General features: G+C 35.1%; 1 protein-coding gene across 1 annotated transcript; it reads left to right on the top strand.

The window, feature by feature from the left end:
* Positions 1-13,247: 13,247 nt before the first annotated feature.
* LOC115725611 (S-adenosylmethionine decarboxylase proenzyme) lies at positions 13,248-15,329 on the top strand. Its single transcript, XM_030655195.2, has 3 exons — positions 13,248-13,421; positions 13,534-13,704; positions 13,794-15,329. The coding sequence occupies exon 3, from the start codon at positions 13,943-13,945 to the stop codon at positions 15,071-15,073; it is 1,131 nt and encodes a 376-aa protein (XP_030511055.2). The 5' UTR covers positions 13,248-13,421; positions 13,534-13,704; positions 13,794-13,942; the 3' UTR covers positions 15,074-15,329.
* The last annotated feature ends 209 nt before the right edge of the window (positions 15,330-15,538 follow it).

Below are 15,538 nucleotides of genomic sequence, written 5' to 3' on the forward strand. Positions count from 1 at the left end.
GCTTAATTAAGAAAACCACTAACTTAATTCCCTTCATGAAGTTCTTCATATTATTCAATATCTCTTGTAAATTCTAATGTTAAGTGTTTTCCATATACACACTAATAATTGTTTATCACAGGCGTATATGGTCACGCCTCATGCTACTCAAATCTTATTATTACTAATTATTTTAAAGGAAATTATCACTAATATTATAGTATATATATAAAGTATAAAACAAAAATAAAAGGAGAATTAATTAATTAAGATCTTTTGAAGGCACATCTAGTACAATTCAGAAATAAATTATAAAACCCATTTGCAGTGGGCACTAGCTATCAATGACATTCAACTTAGGTGATCATAGACCACCAATCAATTTGAATTCAAATTTTTAAAATGTAGAAAGTTTTAAATAAGTAACTTAACAAACATGCACATATATATAAATACAAACACACACACAAAATTTTGAATATATCTACATTTTAATTCTAGTGATTGGCCAACGAAAAGCCAAGAGTATAAAATACTCCAAAAAAAAACATTAGTTAAAATCTAATCCAATAATGTGAACCAGTACTGTAAATCCATGAACACGCTATTAATTTTTAATGAACTATTATCCAAATTTAATCTTATAATTTTTGTCTTAATAATATGTGCACTCTTTATATATATTATGATAATCTAGGGTTTAGTGGGAGCTGATTGTGTGCCCATGAGGATAGGAATATATATCCAATAATGTTTGACTAAAAAAATATAATGAAATAATAATACAAACTTTTCAAGCTTCTTTATTATTTATTTTTCTCCCAAACATTATTAATTTGGTTTTTTGATGAGGATATGACTAAACATTGAGTAGACCAAGAGTAAGTGAAGAATATAAAAAACAAATTATTATAAATATAAAAATCATGCATAGCAATCGATGCATGCAGAAACATATATAAATCCAAATTTTTCTTGTAATTAAATATACTAATTTACTAAACATATTATTATAAGACAAATAAAGAGGAATATATGGTACAAAACATAATCCCATAATTAAGATACTCATGTCATTTAATTAGTTTTTGTTATTTTGAAGTTAAAGAAAGTTAGGCAATATATTTATATGATTATTCTATCTTTGAGGAACAAAGCTGTAAACATGTTTGTAAATATATACAATTATATTAGCCAGATCTTCTTGTGAGAAGTTGTTGAAAAATTAATAAATGAACATGTTTGATTGGATAGGATATATTATACTATTATAGCATATATGCTCAATTATTGTTGTTATATATCTATGTATTATATTCTTTCATATTATTTCACTAACGAAAAAGTATAGTAAGTTTTATAGTAGGGGTGTTTTGGTAAATTCAGTGAGGGACTCAGAATTTAAAGTGTAATTTTTTTTGTAAAACAGGGCAAGCAAAAGTAAACTTAAAAAGAAAAAAATATATATATTATTAGCTAGTGAGAATATTTAACTTTTTGACCTCTAACATATATATGTCTATAAATATTATCTTTTATTATAAATATATATTGTAACTAATTAAAATACATATATTTTTTTTTTCGATTTTTTCTTTGAGAGGGGCGACTGTCCCTCTCGCTACAACGTGGGTTCGCCCCTAGTAGACTCCCTATTTATTTCGGCATACGAAAGAGTTTTTTAGTCATTTTTATTTCATAGTCGTGTATATATTATAGTTATTCGGACTACTTATAAATTTTTAATGTACAAAACCGACAATAAGATTTACATATTTTGTTGGACAAGTAACTATTTTTTTATACGCTTGATTAGGAATAGCAATAGTGTGGATCGAGGACTATTCTTGAAATACCATCCCTATCCTCGTAGGTTAATTATATACACATACCCATCCCAATAACCATCAGTTTTGGTGCATGTAATAACTAGTAGCCTATTGAAGGAAAACTATGATTACCTGTAACTGTTAATAGTCACTACAAGAAATCTCAATTTTACCAGCACAGTTCGCTACTGTGTTGGTAACAGTAACTTTTACCAGCACATTTTGCAAACTGCGCTGGCAAAGAGGTCAAAGTTTTACCAGCGTATATTTGCAGTGGCTAAATTCTAACTTTTACCAGCGCATTTACGCGCTGGGAAAAGTTATTTTTGCCAGCGCTTTTCATTTTATATTGGCAAAAGTTCTAATACCAATATTGATTTGCCAACCCCCTTTTGCCAGCACATCACAAGAAAATTCTATTTTACCAGTGCAATACCAACTTTTGCCAACACAAAAATGTGTTGGCAAAAGTAACGTTTCTTGTAGTGAGTACCTATATATTTTTTGAAAAATAATTATAATAATTAAACTAAATTTTGATAAAATCTAATTAAACTATATTTTAAATGTTTTTCAAACTTAAAATCCAACCATATACATTTATTTTTAAAAATATTAAATAAACACATCAAAACATTAAAAATAAAAATCAAAACAATAATTAACCATAAACTTAATGAAGTTCTAAAAAATAAACTATAAATATGATACAATAATAAAATAAATTAAATATATAATCAATAACAAATATTCAATATATATGTATATATTACGGCGAGTATGGGGTGATGTATACTAATACCGTACCTACACCATACCCGCATATGTGCAATGCAGTTATTCCCCGCCCCAGTTATTTTTCCCATTTGAACGATTATTTCCCTCACCGTTTGGATGGAATAACCATGTATACCCGTAACCGTGGATTATATTGCCATCTCTACGCGTAGTAAGTAATTGTTTAAATCTAATTTCCAATACTAGAAATTAGTTAAATTTTTTTAAAAATTTACAAATAGTCTTATAGCTATAATGTATGTAATTATGAAAAAAAAAAATTAAACTAAATTTTTTTTCTGGATGCTAAAATAGGTAAGAGGTCTACTAGAACGTCCCTTTAGGGATCTACTACATGAATTTCCAAAAAGTATATATATCGGGGTTTATAGAGTTTTTCAGAAACCAATAAATATGATTTAAAGCTAAGAAAAATATATAATTTAATATAAGTATTTTTTTACATGGTTATGACATTAAATGGATTTTACAATTTTGTAGAGTTTTGGCTCTTTGAAAGCTTAGGATTCAACCCTTTGCTTGATGGTCTAATGACCTCTAATTTATTGGCAGCTATACATGTTGTTGGCTTCGTTTCTAGCCAACGACATTGAGTCTACTAAAGAAATTATATAATAATTCAATAATAATAAATACTTATAAATAACATAGAAAATTTATAGTGATTCAGCCCATTTATAGCGGTAATAGTCTACTTTCGTTTTTGTTGTATTGTCACTAAAAATTTTTACTTTTCGTCACAAAGTGAAAAAATTGTGAATAATTATAAATTATTATTCTTATTTTGTGACTAAAAAGTCCGTGGCTAAAAGTATTAATCACAAAAATTACAATTTGTTGTGACTAAATGTATTTTTAGTAGTCACAATACTTATTGTGACTAAAATTAAATTAGTGACAATTTGTATTTAAATAATATGTTTAGTCACTAGTAATTTTTTTGTTGTAACTGAAAGTCATATTTAGCCAGAATTTTTTTTTTTTTGTTGTTGTGATTAAAAAGGTGTCACTAAAAGTGGCATTATTTTGTAGTGTGCTTTTATAAAAGTATATCGAGATCACAAGGTTTGGCCAAGTGAGTTTCTCAATATCTCTCAAAAAAAGTTACAAATATTTCAAAGTGTTTTTTTCTCTCAAAGTGCGTAAAAAGGAAGGTCCCCAAATAGGGCATTGGTCTCACCATTTATATGAAAGATTGAATACATAAGTTACCAAAAAAATTAGGAGACAAATTGGGAAAGGTCTAAATGTGAATCTCATGATTTTATCATTATGTTACATAAATCAAATTCTATGAAAATAGGGATATTAATTGCCCACTATTATGAAACTGGTTAAGGAAAGTATTCTGAAGATCCTTAGCAAATTCTTTTTATCGACTCTCCATGTTGTGTGGCTCTCATCATTCAGCAAGCAGTGAAGCCTGAAGCCCATTCAAAGATTTCGGTATCAACTAGCCTAGTCGGTATACTGGTGTTATACTCTTCTAAGGGGCAATCTTCCTGTCATGTGTCATCTACCAGATGCCATGTCACCAGTACAAATTTTGGGATTACATTTACGCCACAAGTCCGCGTGAAAACTTCTTGTCATACGGGGACTTTCTAGGTCTTACAAGTTGCACGACTAGGTGACACACCTTTATGCCCCTGTGTTTGCATGAATATGCTATCACTCTTGCTCGATGCATGTGAATCTTTCTCTGTCTCTTCAAATGTTCTTATTAATTTCCTTGCCTTAGAAATTACTTCTTGGGGATCGTGCACTGACGGTTACACAACCCTTGTAATGATTACCTTTTTGCTTTTTTGGAGAGAAATCAAATATTTTAAAATTAATTACCACCATACCACTCGGTAATCCTATAAATGGGATCAAAATATCCATTTCCAATTTTTAGTCATTTGAAATTTTCTAGATCACAAAGAAAGTTGTTCTCGAATTATCTGACTGGTGAATTTTTGATTGAAGTAATCTTGTCGAGAACTATCAACCACCTTGACAATCATTGAGTTAGTTCTTTTTCCTTGAACTTTTACAATTCCTTGATTATTGCTCAGTGAACTTGTAGGATTGCTTGCTTTAATTTACTTGTTGTAAGAATTTTAATTCTCGAACTTTTGGTTGAAATAAATCCAAATGCCGACTGCTAGGGTTGACTCGGCTCGTATTGAATCCTTACGAGTATAACCTTTTTATCGCAATCTTTTGTACTGTTACCTGAAGCTTTTAGGGTTTTCCTCTATCATGCACCTTAAAATCCTTCTTTTTTAGAAATTCGACCAAGAATTAGGTTTTAAAACTAAAAATATAAATGATTTTTAATCAAAGACAATATGACATCTGTTTTTTCTTAATAACCGACAGTATAACGGACTACGACATCGGTTATTAAAAACAACTAATGCCTTATAGTCTTTGATTTCCACCAAGACTCTCTAGTGTCGTCGATTAATATGAGCACATACAACATCTTTTTGAATAGTGACGATACCAATTTTTACCAAAATTGATGCCAAATGCTCCAAAAAACTACCTTTAAAGTTCTTTTTTGTAGTAGTGAAATCTTATTCTGGCTGATGATATGCATAAATGAATTCTCTTAGCTCTCGGTCCCTTTGAGATCTTTGCTTTTTAGTGATGTCTCTGAGGCTGTTTTCTTAAAAGAAGAACAAGAAAAAGAATTAAGAAAAAAAATCCTATTTTATTGCATGTAAGTGAGTTTATATCGCTTTTGAGAACAATTAGTTGTCTTTTAAATATGTTAAGTTGGCAACTTTATAAAGTTTTTTTTTTTCAAAAAATAAATAAATAAATAAAACTGGGGATCCCCAAAGTTTGAAAGTGTTAGTGTTATGTTTTAAGTTATTATTTTATTTTGATAGTAAATTTTTAATTAAATCACATTTTTTTATTAAATTATAATTAATTATTATAAATTAATTTACAAAATTATATATGTGGTATCTCTATGGGTTAAAGTGATACACTTAATTTACCTCCTAAGGTAACAAGTTTTGCTTGGAGATTATCCTCTAGTTGGATCCCTCCTATAATCAATCTTTAAAGATATGGCTTCCTTAATGATAATATTTGCCCAATGTGCTCCACTGATAACTCATCATGCTCTTTGAGATTGTAGCCAACTTGTGACAGTTCGAAAATTTTGCTCTTTCAGTCTTGGTGATCCAGTTGCCATTGTGAGATACGTCATTCATAATTTCATTTGCGTTTTTATTGAACATCTTCCTTGCATGTGAAATTGAATTGATCCTTACCACTTGATCGAGAATATGGTACCGAAGAAACAAGAAAGTTCATGAACAAAAGTTGTTACACCGTCAGAGCTTGTTGGCCCTTGGGCGGCTGACTATCTCCTCACCTACCAAGCATGAGAATGCCTATGTTGTTCCATGCAACTTCGAAGTGTAGCATACAGATGTTGCTGTCGTGGTTCCTTGCTGGCTTCCTCCCCTTCATAGGTTGTTCAATGTTAATTCGTATCCTACCATCAATTTGGTTGGTGAAGTTGGTGGCATTGAAACGATTATTTGAAATCTAATAGTGTCGTTCTTGCTTCTGTCGCTTGAAAGGTGCCTAGAATTATTTTTCCAAAAATTACCGAGGCACTTGCAATTCATAATGCTATGTCTTAAGACTTTATACTCGGTTTCAACAATATTTAACTCGACACTGATTGCCAAAGTTTAGTTCATAAACGTAATAATTCTTTAGTTTTAGATTCATTTTTGAGTTTAATTCTAGAAGATATTAGAATTTCATGTTATCATTTCAATATTGTGAGTTTTATATAGTCCGTTAATGCAATAATTAATTATTTAGCTAAATTTGCTTTAATAACTATTGCAAGCATAATTTGGCTATTTTCTCAAAAGAAGAAAAAGAGAAAGAATAAAGAAAAGAAAAGAAAAAGAAAAGGGAGAGAAATTCCTATCTTATTGCATGTGAGTGAGTTTTTCAATGTGACTACATATGCATTCATGAATCTTAAACTGTAATTTATATGCTTTAAGCTTTTGTTCAACGTATGAAAATTATTTCTTTTAAAAAGGAGGTACATAATTTTATTCTTGTTAACACAATTAATTTTTATTAAAAATACTTTATATATACAAACCTATAATATTAGTGCTTTCATATTCGATATATTATTCAACTTCACTTTTATATTTACATGTGTTCTAAATAAGAACGCATAAAATTCAATTAGGAAAGAAAAAGAAACAAAACAAAAACAAAATGGAACAAAAAGGTAAGTTGTTGTACAGAGTTATTTTCTTCTAACAAACGAAAGAGAATATATTAACGAAGAGAAAAATAATGGAAAAATAATTATCTTAAAAGGAATGCTAAAACATATTATTGGTATTTACGATTCTTTTATATGTCAATATCGGTCCAATTAACTATTGAGTCTCATATAATTTAATATAATAACTTTTAGAAAATATTACTAGCCAATCACAACACAACATATCTAGAAGGTGCTAAACACTAGGGGTGTTCATCAAACCGCTTAAACTGTTCGCACTACACCGCATCACAAAAAAAATGCGGTTTGAAATTCTTTGCGGTGCGGTCGCGGTTTGAATTTTTTTTAAATCGCGCAGTGCGATTTTGAATTGTTAATATGTGGTTCAAACCGTACCTCACCGCACATTATAAAAATACCAATTTTTATATTTAGTTAGGTCCTATATGTGAATGTCCAACCTAAAGCCCACTTTTTTTTTCATATTTATTTTTCAAGTCTTATGGTATTTTTAACAAGTGTTACTCAAACTTTGTTGTAGTTGTGTCCATTTCAATGAACCTTTGCCTCTGGTTGAGTGGCAGTCTTGGTGTACTGATTTCAAGCCTAATTTTGATGAAATCTATTACTAATGCAATGATATCAGCCACTATATATTTTATTTAGTGCAATAGGAACAAATGTATTTTTAAGTTTATGTGTAATTCGACCAAATTGATTAGCTTATGTCAAAGGAATTGACTCAAGTGCTGAGCTGTTAAATACAGAGGACAGTGAATGAGGGAATCCCAATTCAGCTGGTGTCCTTTTTATTCCAATCATTGCTCCTTAACAACTTTCTGTTATGATTTGATTCTATTGTATATTCTCTTACACGTGTATTACTGCTATTGGTACTCTGTACCCTCTCTGTATTTGGTATTTTTCTATATAATGAAAGTTCTGCATCTCAGTCTCTTTGAGCTGAGTTTTCCATTATTGAAATTTCTCTAAAACTTCACTTGGTATCAGAGCCTTTTCAAGGCATCTTCTAATGTCGACCAATCAAAGTCAGACCGGTCAGACTACACCAGAAAATCCTGGTGGTGGAATCTCGCAAGGAAGCTCCATGGCAGCTGCACCAGTTACTCTGTCTACTCCCTTTAGCAATACTCTCAGCCAGCCATTCACTATCAAACTCGACAGAAATAATTTTCCCTTGTGGAAAACAATGATCTACACCATTATACGAGGTCACCGATTGGAAGGGTACCTCAACGGTCAAAAACCGTGTCCTTCTGAGTTCATAACTGCAGAAAGAATCGATGAACATGGAGAAACCATCACTGAATCTCAACCAAATCCAACTCTCGAAGGTTGGATTGTTCATGACCAACTCTTAATGGGTTGGTTATATGGGTCTATGTCTGAAGCTATTGCTTCCGAAGTAATGGGGTGCAAATCTGCTTTTGCCCTTTGGACTGCTCTGGAGGAACTATATGGTGCTCACTCGAGAGCGAATATGGACGATCTACGGACGAAACTTCAAACAACTCGAAAGGGGGCTCAACCTATGACAGATTATCTGAAAATGAAGAGGATGTGGGCTGATTCTCTAGCCTTGGCTGGAGACCCTTACCCAGAAAGACATCTAGTTGCTAATGTGTTATCGGGTCTAGATATGGAGTATTTGTCTATTGTGCTTTTGCTTGAACACAGGTCTGATTTGTCTTGGCAGGAACTACAGGGATCTCTACTCAGTTTTGACAGTAAGCTTGAGAGGCTTAGAGCTGTTTCACCCACAAGCAAGTCCCTGACTAACCCATCTGCCAACATGGCTCAGAGACCGTCTAACTCCAACAGCAGAAACAACTACTCTGGTAGAGGAAACAGGTACAACAACAGCAACAACAACAATCAAGGACGTGGCAACTCCTATCATGGAAATTCCTCAAGAGGAGGAAACAGTCAGAATCGGGGAAGAGGTCGATACAGTAGCAACAACTCTCGACCAACTTGTCAGCTTTGTGGGAAATTTGGTCATTCGGCAGCAGTGTGTTACTACAGGTACAATGATAACTACATGGGACAACCACCTCAGAATGACAACTCTCAAAGTCAAGACAAAAACAATCACATGACAGCCCTTGTTGCTACTCCTCAAACTCTCACCGATGATGCTTGGTATGCTGACAGCGGAGCTACCAATCACCTCACTTCCGAACCTGACAAAGTGAACAACAAAGCAGAATATAATGGTAAGGAACACATGATGATAGGGGATGGAAGCAAACTTGAAATAAAACATGTTGGTACGGGTATTATAAATACTGATTCTGAACCCCTTTTGCTGAATGATTTACTACATGTTCCTACCATTACAAAGAATTTAGTTAGTGTTTCAAAGCTGACCCGTGATAATGATGTTTCTATTGAGTTTTTCCCTGATTTTTGTTGTGTGAAGGATCTAACCACAGGGAAGGAGGTGCTGCAAGGAACACTTAGAGATGGTCTCTACCAAGTTGGTTCTGCATCAACTAGTTCTCAAGGTGTCAAACAGTCCCAAAAGTTGTTTTCTGGTGTGTCTTTACAGTCATGTAGTCAGTCTAGTGTGTCAAGTTTTACTTCCCTAAAAGATACCTGGCATAGACGCCTAGGTCATCCGTCGTCCAATGTTTTAAATCAAGTGTTACGAATGTCTAATGTACCTGTTGTTATCAATGAAAATCACAGTTTTTGTGATGCTTGCCAATTTGGCAAGTCACACTTATTACCATTTCCTAGATCTTCTAGTCGTGCCACTCATGTTTTAGATTTAATTCATACTGACTTGTGGGGTGCTGCCCCTACTGCTTCACACACTAATTTCAGATATTATATACACTTCTTAGATGACCACAGCCATTACACTTGGCTTTTTCCACTTAAGCAAAAGTCCGATGCATTGGCTGCATTTGTTCAGTTTAAAAATCTGGTTGAAAACCAGTTCGAAAGGAAAATCAAACAATTGAGAACGGATTGGGGTGGTGAATTTCAATCGTTCACTCAGTTAGTTCAAGAACATGGCATTTTCTTTCACCACTCTTGTCCTCATACCTCTGAACAAAATGGTAGAGCGGAGCGTAAGCATCGTCACATTGTTGAAACGGGACTTACGCTCCTTGCTCAAGCATCCATGCCACTAAAGTATTGGTCGGACGCTTTTCAAACAGCAGTGTACTTAATTAACCGGTTACCAACTCCTATCCTTAAAGGGAAATCACCTTTTGAAGTTCTGTTTTCAAAGGTTCCCGACTATAAGTTTCTTAAGGTTTTTGGTACATCATATTTCCCATGTATTCGACCATACCAAAGTCATAAATTTGCCTTTCATTCAATCAAGTGTGTAAATTTGGGGTATAGTGAAGTTCATAAGGGCTATAAGTGTTTAAGCCCTCATGGACGGATCTACATTACTAGGCATGTTGTGTTTAATGAAGATGAATTTCCCTTTGCTAAAGGATTCCTAAACAACTATCAACAGGAACAGTTTGTACTGTCAATACCCCACACTCTTGGTTTAATTTACCCACGTCTACTGCTACTTCAGACACACATATTCCTCTCACACCAGCAAGTACATCAACATCCACACCAACTTCGGCTGCTGCCTTGAGACCATCCCAACGTGTACCTGCAGTGCCAACTTCTCCAGGTGCTTCACACGGGTCTGTAAGTTCCACTATCCCTTTTACTGGTTCTCCCATAAATTACCCTGCTGCTGACATCATAGAAACACAGTCTCCATCTATTTCTTCAGGTCCTACTTCTCCTCCTGCTACTACCCGTTCACCAATTCAAGCAACTCATCCCATGATTACTCGTGGGAAAGCTGGGATCTTTAAACCTCGTACCTTCGTTGGCCAGTCAACATTTTCTCTTGATCTTCATGAACCTGCCTCTGTGGCAGCTGCACTTCGGCATGAGGGGTGGAACAAGGCAATGTCGACTGAATTTTTTGCCTTAATCCGCAACAAGACCTGGACCTTAGTTCCGTTTTCTGAGTTATATAACATTGTTGGCTGCAAGTGGATTTTTAAAGTAAAATATAATGCTGACAGAAGCTTTCAATGGTACAAAGCGCGCCTTGTTGCTAAAGGCTTTCACCAAAGACCCGGTCTAGACTTTGGAGAGACATTTAGTCCCGTTGTAAAGGCTGCCACTGTGCGTGTTGTTCTCACTCTTGCTATTGCGTATGACTGGGAGGTTAGACAAGTTGATATTAATAATGCATTTCTCAATGGAACTCTTGATGAGGATGTGTATATGATGCAACCTCCGGGTTTTGAAGATCCTCAAAAGCCTCATCGTGTGTGCAAACTCCACAAGTCAATCTACGGATTTAAACAAGCTCCAAGAGCGTGGTACGATCAGCTAAAGACCACACTTGTTCACTGGGGTTTTGAAAACTCGAAAGCCGATTCTTCCTTTTTCATGATGAAGCAACCGAAGCACACCATCTTGGTACTTGTCTATGTCGATGACATAGTAGTAACAGGGAATAACTCAACCGAACTTCATGCCTTCATAACAAGACTCAAACAGACTTTCTCTCTAAAGGATCTTGGACCTCTCCAATACTTTCTAGGCATTGAAGTATTTAGAGATCACACTGGAATTTACCTGTCTCAAGGCAAGTACATTGCTGAATTACTACAAAAGGTGAAGATGGAAAATACCAAGTCAAGTGTTACCCCCATGACAGCAGACAAGACAATGTCTATATCAGATGGAACCCCACTTACCCAGCCAACAGTCTATAGAAGCGTGATAGGAGCTCTTCAATATCTCAGCCACACCAGACCGGACATCTCCTTCTCAGTGAACAAACTCAGCCAATTTCTCAAACAACCAACCGACATTCACTGGGGCGCTGCAAAGCGAATACTCAGGTACCTCAAAGGAACCAGGCATCATGGTCTTCACATAGCTCCTAGTATGATTTTGAATCTTGTTGGCTTCTCTGATGCCGACTGGGCTTGCTGCCCAGACGACAGAAAATCTGTAGCTGGGTATTGTGTTTTCTTGGGTGACTCCTTGATCTCGTGGTCGTCTAAGAAACAAACGGTTGTGGCCCAATCTAGCACTGAGTCCGAGTATAGAGCATTGGCACATCTTGCTGCAGAGTTGTCTTGGTTGCAAGAATTATTGAATGAAATGAAGTTCAAGTGTGCATCAGTTCCTGTAATATGGTGTGATAACTTAAGTGCTAGTTCCCTTGCATCGAATCCAGTCTACCATGCGAGAACTAAACACATCGAATTGGATGTACACTTTGTGAGAGACAAAGTACTTGACAAGAAGCTGGAAATCAGATATGTTCCATCCCATGATCAGATAGCTGATTGCTCGACCAAGAGCCTCACTCCAACTCGGTTTCAATTCCTTACAGACAAACTCAATGTGACACAATCTCCCTTTTGTTTGAGGGGTGGTGTCAAAAGAATTGAGTCAAGTGCTGAGCTGTCAAATACAGAGGACAGTGAATGAGGGAATCCCAATTCAGCTGGTGTCCTTTTTATTCCAATTATTGCCCCTTAACAACTTTCTGTTATGATTTGATTCTATTGTATATTCTCCTACACGTGTATTACTGCTATTGGTACTCTGTACCCTCTCTGTATTTGGTATTTTTCTATATAATGAAAGTTCTGCATCTCAGTCTCTTTGAGCTGAGTTTTCCATTATTGAAATTTCTATAAAACTTCACTGCTTAGCTATTAAATTAGTCATCAAGCTAGAATTAGATGCCTTTCTTTACTAAACAAAAGAGATAGGTATTATTAACAGTCATGTAACTGTTTCTTGTTTCTGGTTTGTGTGTTTGAGGCTGCGTGCCTTTGCTCTGTAACTTGTTTTGTTTGAATGAATTATTTTCTTTTCCTAAAAAAAAACTTTCAAAAATTAATAAAAAGATGTAAGAAAAAAAATTAGGAAAATATATCAAATTCAAAAGGATATATTAAAAGTAAATTTTATTGAATTTTTAAAAATTAGCTTATTCTGACAGAATCCTAATTTGATTAGACAATGATTAAATTTGTAAGAAATAAAGATAAAAGTGCGCTCCAATAAGAAGAAGCGTAAGCAGCACGCGCCGTAAATGTTACACGTACTCGACTAACATGCATTACGTGTCACTATTCTGGAGCAGGAAACCGCCGCGTGGATAATTCGCAGGGTACAACTCACCCAATGCAGAATCATTTTACAAAAAATCAGGAATTTTCTTTTCCATTTTTAAATATTAAAATTACTATTTTTGAACTTTTAATTTAAAATATTTGATAGCCTCCTAATCCTAATATATTACACCTTCCATTAGGTCTTTTTACCTATAAATACTCATACCTTCCTTCACAATTCTCTTCAAACCCAAAAGAATACCTCAAATTTCAGAGAAAGAAAAAATCCTCTAAGAAAAATTAATCGTGTCCTCTTTCTTACGTATTGAATTTTCAACTCTCTAGCTAGGGTTTCCGATCAAAGAAATTCCCCTCTTGTTATTCAAAGAAGATTTTAAGGTTCGTTGTTGTTTTGATCGTAATTTACTTAATTTTTAGGGTTAATTGTTGTTTATATATTTTGCTATTGTTGTTGAATTTCTCTTATTATTATTGGGGTGTTTGGTTGCAGAGAAAAAGCGTGAATGTTGTAATGGAAACGAAAGGTGGGAAAAAGAAGTCTAGCAGTAGTAGTACTAGTAAGAACAACGCTCAACAATACGAAGCTCCTCTCGGTTACAGCATTGAAGATATTCGTCCAAACGGTGGAATTGAAAAGTTCAGATCTGCTGCATACTCAAACGTAATCATATTATTCAAACCCTATTCCATTCATTTCTTCATTTTTTAATTCATGTTTTATTTATATATTTCTTTGTTGATTTGCAACAGTGCTTGAGGAAGCCATCCTGAGACGCATTCAGAAAGCCGTAGATTAGGGTTTTAATTTCAGCATTAATTAATCCACCGATCGCCACCGCACCATTTTCGATTTCCCAACCGTTGTTTGTTTCAAAGCTTTGAATACAGATAGTATAACCATGTCTTCTTCTTCTTCTTCTTCTTCGTCCCCAATTGGGTTCGAGGGTTTTGAAAAGCGTCTGGAGATTACTTTTTCTCAGCCACCTTTCTTAATGGACCCACAAGGATTGGGCCTCCGGGCTCTGACTCGGGCCCAAATAGACTCCATTCTCGAGCCCGCTTGCTGTACTATTGTGGCCCACCTCTCCAACTCGGAGCTCGACTCGTACGTACTCTCCGAGTCGAGTCTCTTCATCTACTCATACAAGATCATAATCAAAACATGTGGGACTACAAAGCTCCTCTCCTCTATTCCGCCGATTCTCCGACTAGCTGACAAGCTTTCACTCGCTGTCTCCGCCGTCAGATACTCTCGCGGAACCTTCATCTTTCCGGAAGCTCAGCCAGCTCCTCACCGGAACTTTATCGAAGAAGTTGCTGCTCTGAACACTTACTTCGCCGACTTGAACCCCAAAGCTTACGTCATGGGAGACTCCGAATGTCCTAACAGGAACTGGCATGTTTACTCGGCGGCGAAATCTCCGGTCACGGTGGACGGAAAAGACGAGATCAACATTGAGATTTGCATGACTGGATTGAGCAGAGATAAAGCGGCCGTGTTTTACAAAAACTCAGGAGACGACGTCGTTTCAGCTAAAGAAATGACTAAATTATCAGGCATAAACGACATCATTCCCGGTCACGTGATCTGCGACTTTGACTTTGACCCTTGTGGATATTCAATGAACGGTATTGAAGGTGCAGCGTACTCTACAGTGCACGTGACCCCAGAGGATGGGTTTAGCTACGCTAGCTACGAGGCTGGAGGACTCGATCCCAAGGCCATGGAACCTTTTCAAAAGTTGGTAGGGAAGGTGCTGACGTGTTTTGGGCCCACTCAATTCTCCGTTGCTGTCACGTGCGGGTCGCGTGATGCGCTGAGGTGGGCCACGAGGTGTGCTGAGTTGGAAGGGTACACGTGTGTGGATTTGGTGAAGCAGGATCTGTCAGGTGGTGGGTGCGTACTGTACCGTACTTATTCTGCTAATGTGAAGGAGAGCGTAGTGCGCACCCCAAACGCCATGAGGTGGTGTTGGAAGGAAGTAAAGGCGGCTGAGGAAGTGGTTATGGTTGCTTGGCCTTGCTTGTGAGCCTTTTATTGTCGTTTTATCAAGTGGAACGGTTGTAATGTTGTCGTTTTGTTATTCTGTGTTTACTCTTAAAGCTCTACTGGACTAGCGATATGCTATTTCTATGTTTTTTATTTCAAAGTATTTTAATGTTATTTTGGAGATTTATGAACTTGATTTTGTGTTTTTGTTTGTTAATGATGATTTTGGTTTGATTAAGAGTTCATTGTTATTGTTATGGAATGTATTAATGATAATGGGGATTTATGTATGATTACTAGTAATTTGTGTAAAGTTTTATAATATGCATTATTAGTTAGAGCATTATTATGGGAAAGCACTATTATGAGATAGAAGTATTATAATTGATTTACAGTTTTTTATTCGATCTTAAATTGTATTAATAATAATATTACACTTCATAATAATATATCTTTCTCTATTAATTATTAATACCAATGTTTCTCCGTTGTATACATACAAAAA

Source organism: Cannabis sativa, chromosome 6, assembly GCF_029168945.1.
Source record: "Cannabis sativa cultivar Pink pepper isolate KNU-18-1 chromosome 6, ASM2916894v1, whole genome shotgun sequence".
Taxonomy (NCBI): Eukaryota; Viridiplantae; Streptophyta; class Magnoliopsida; order Rosales; family Cannabaceae; genus Cannabis; species Cannabis sativa.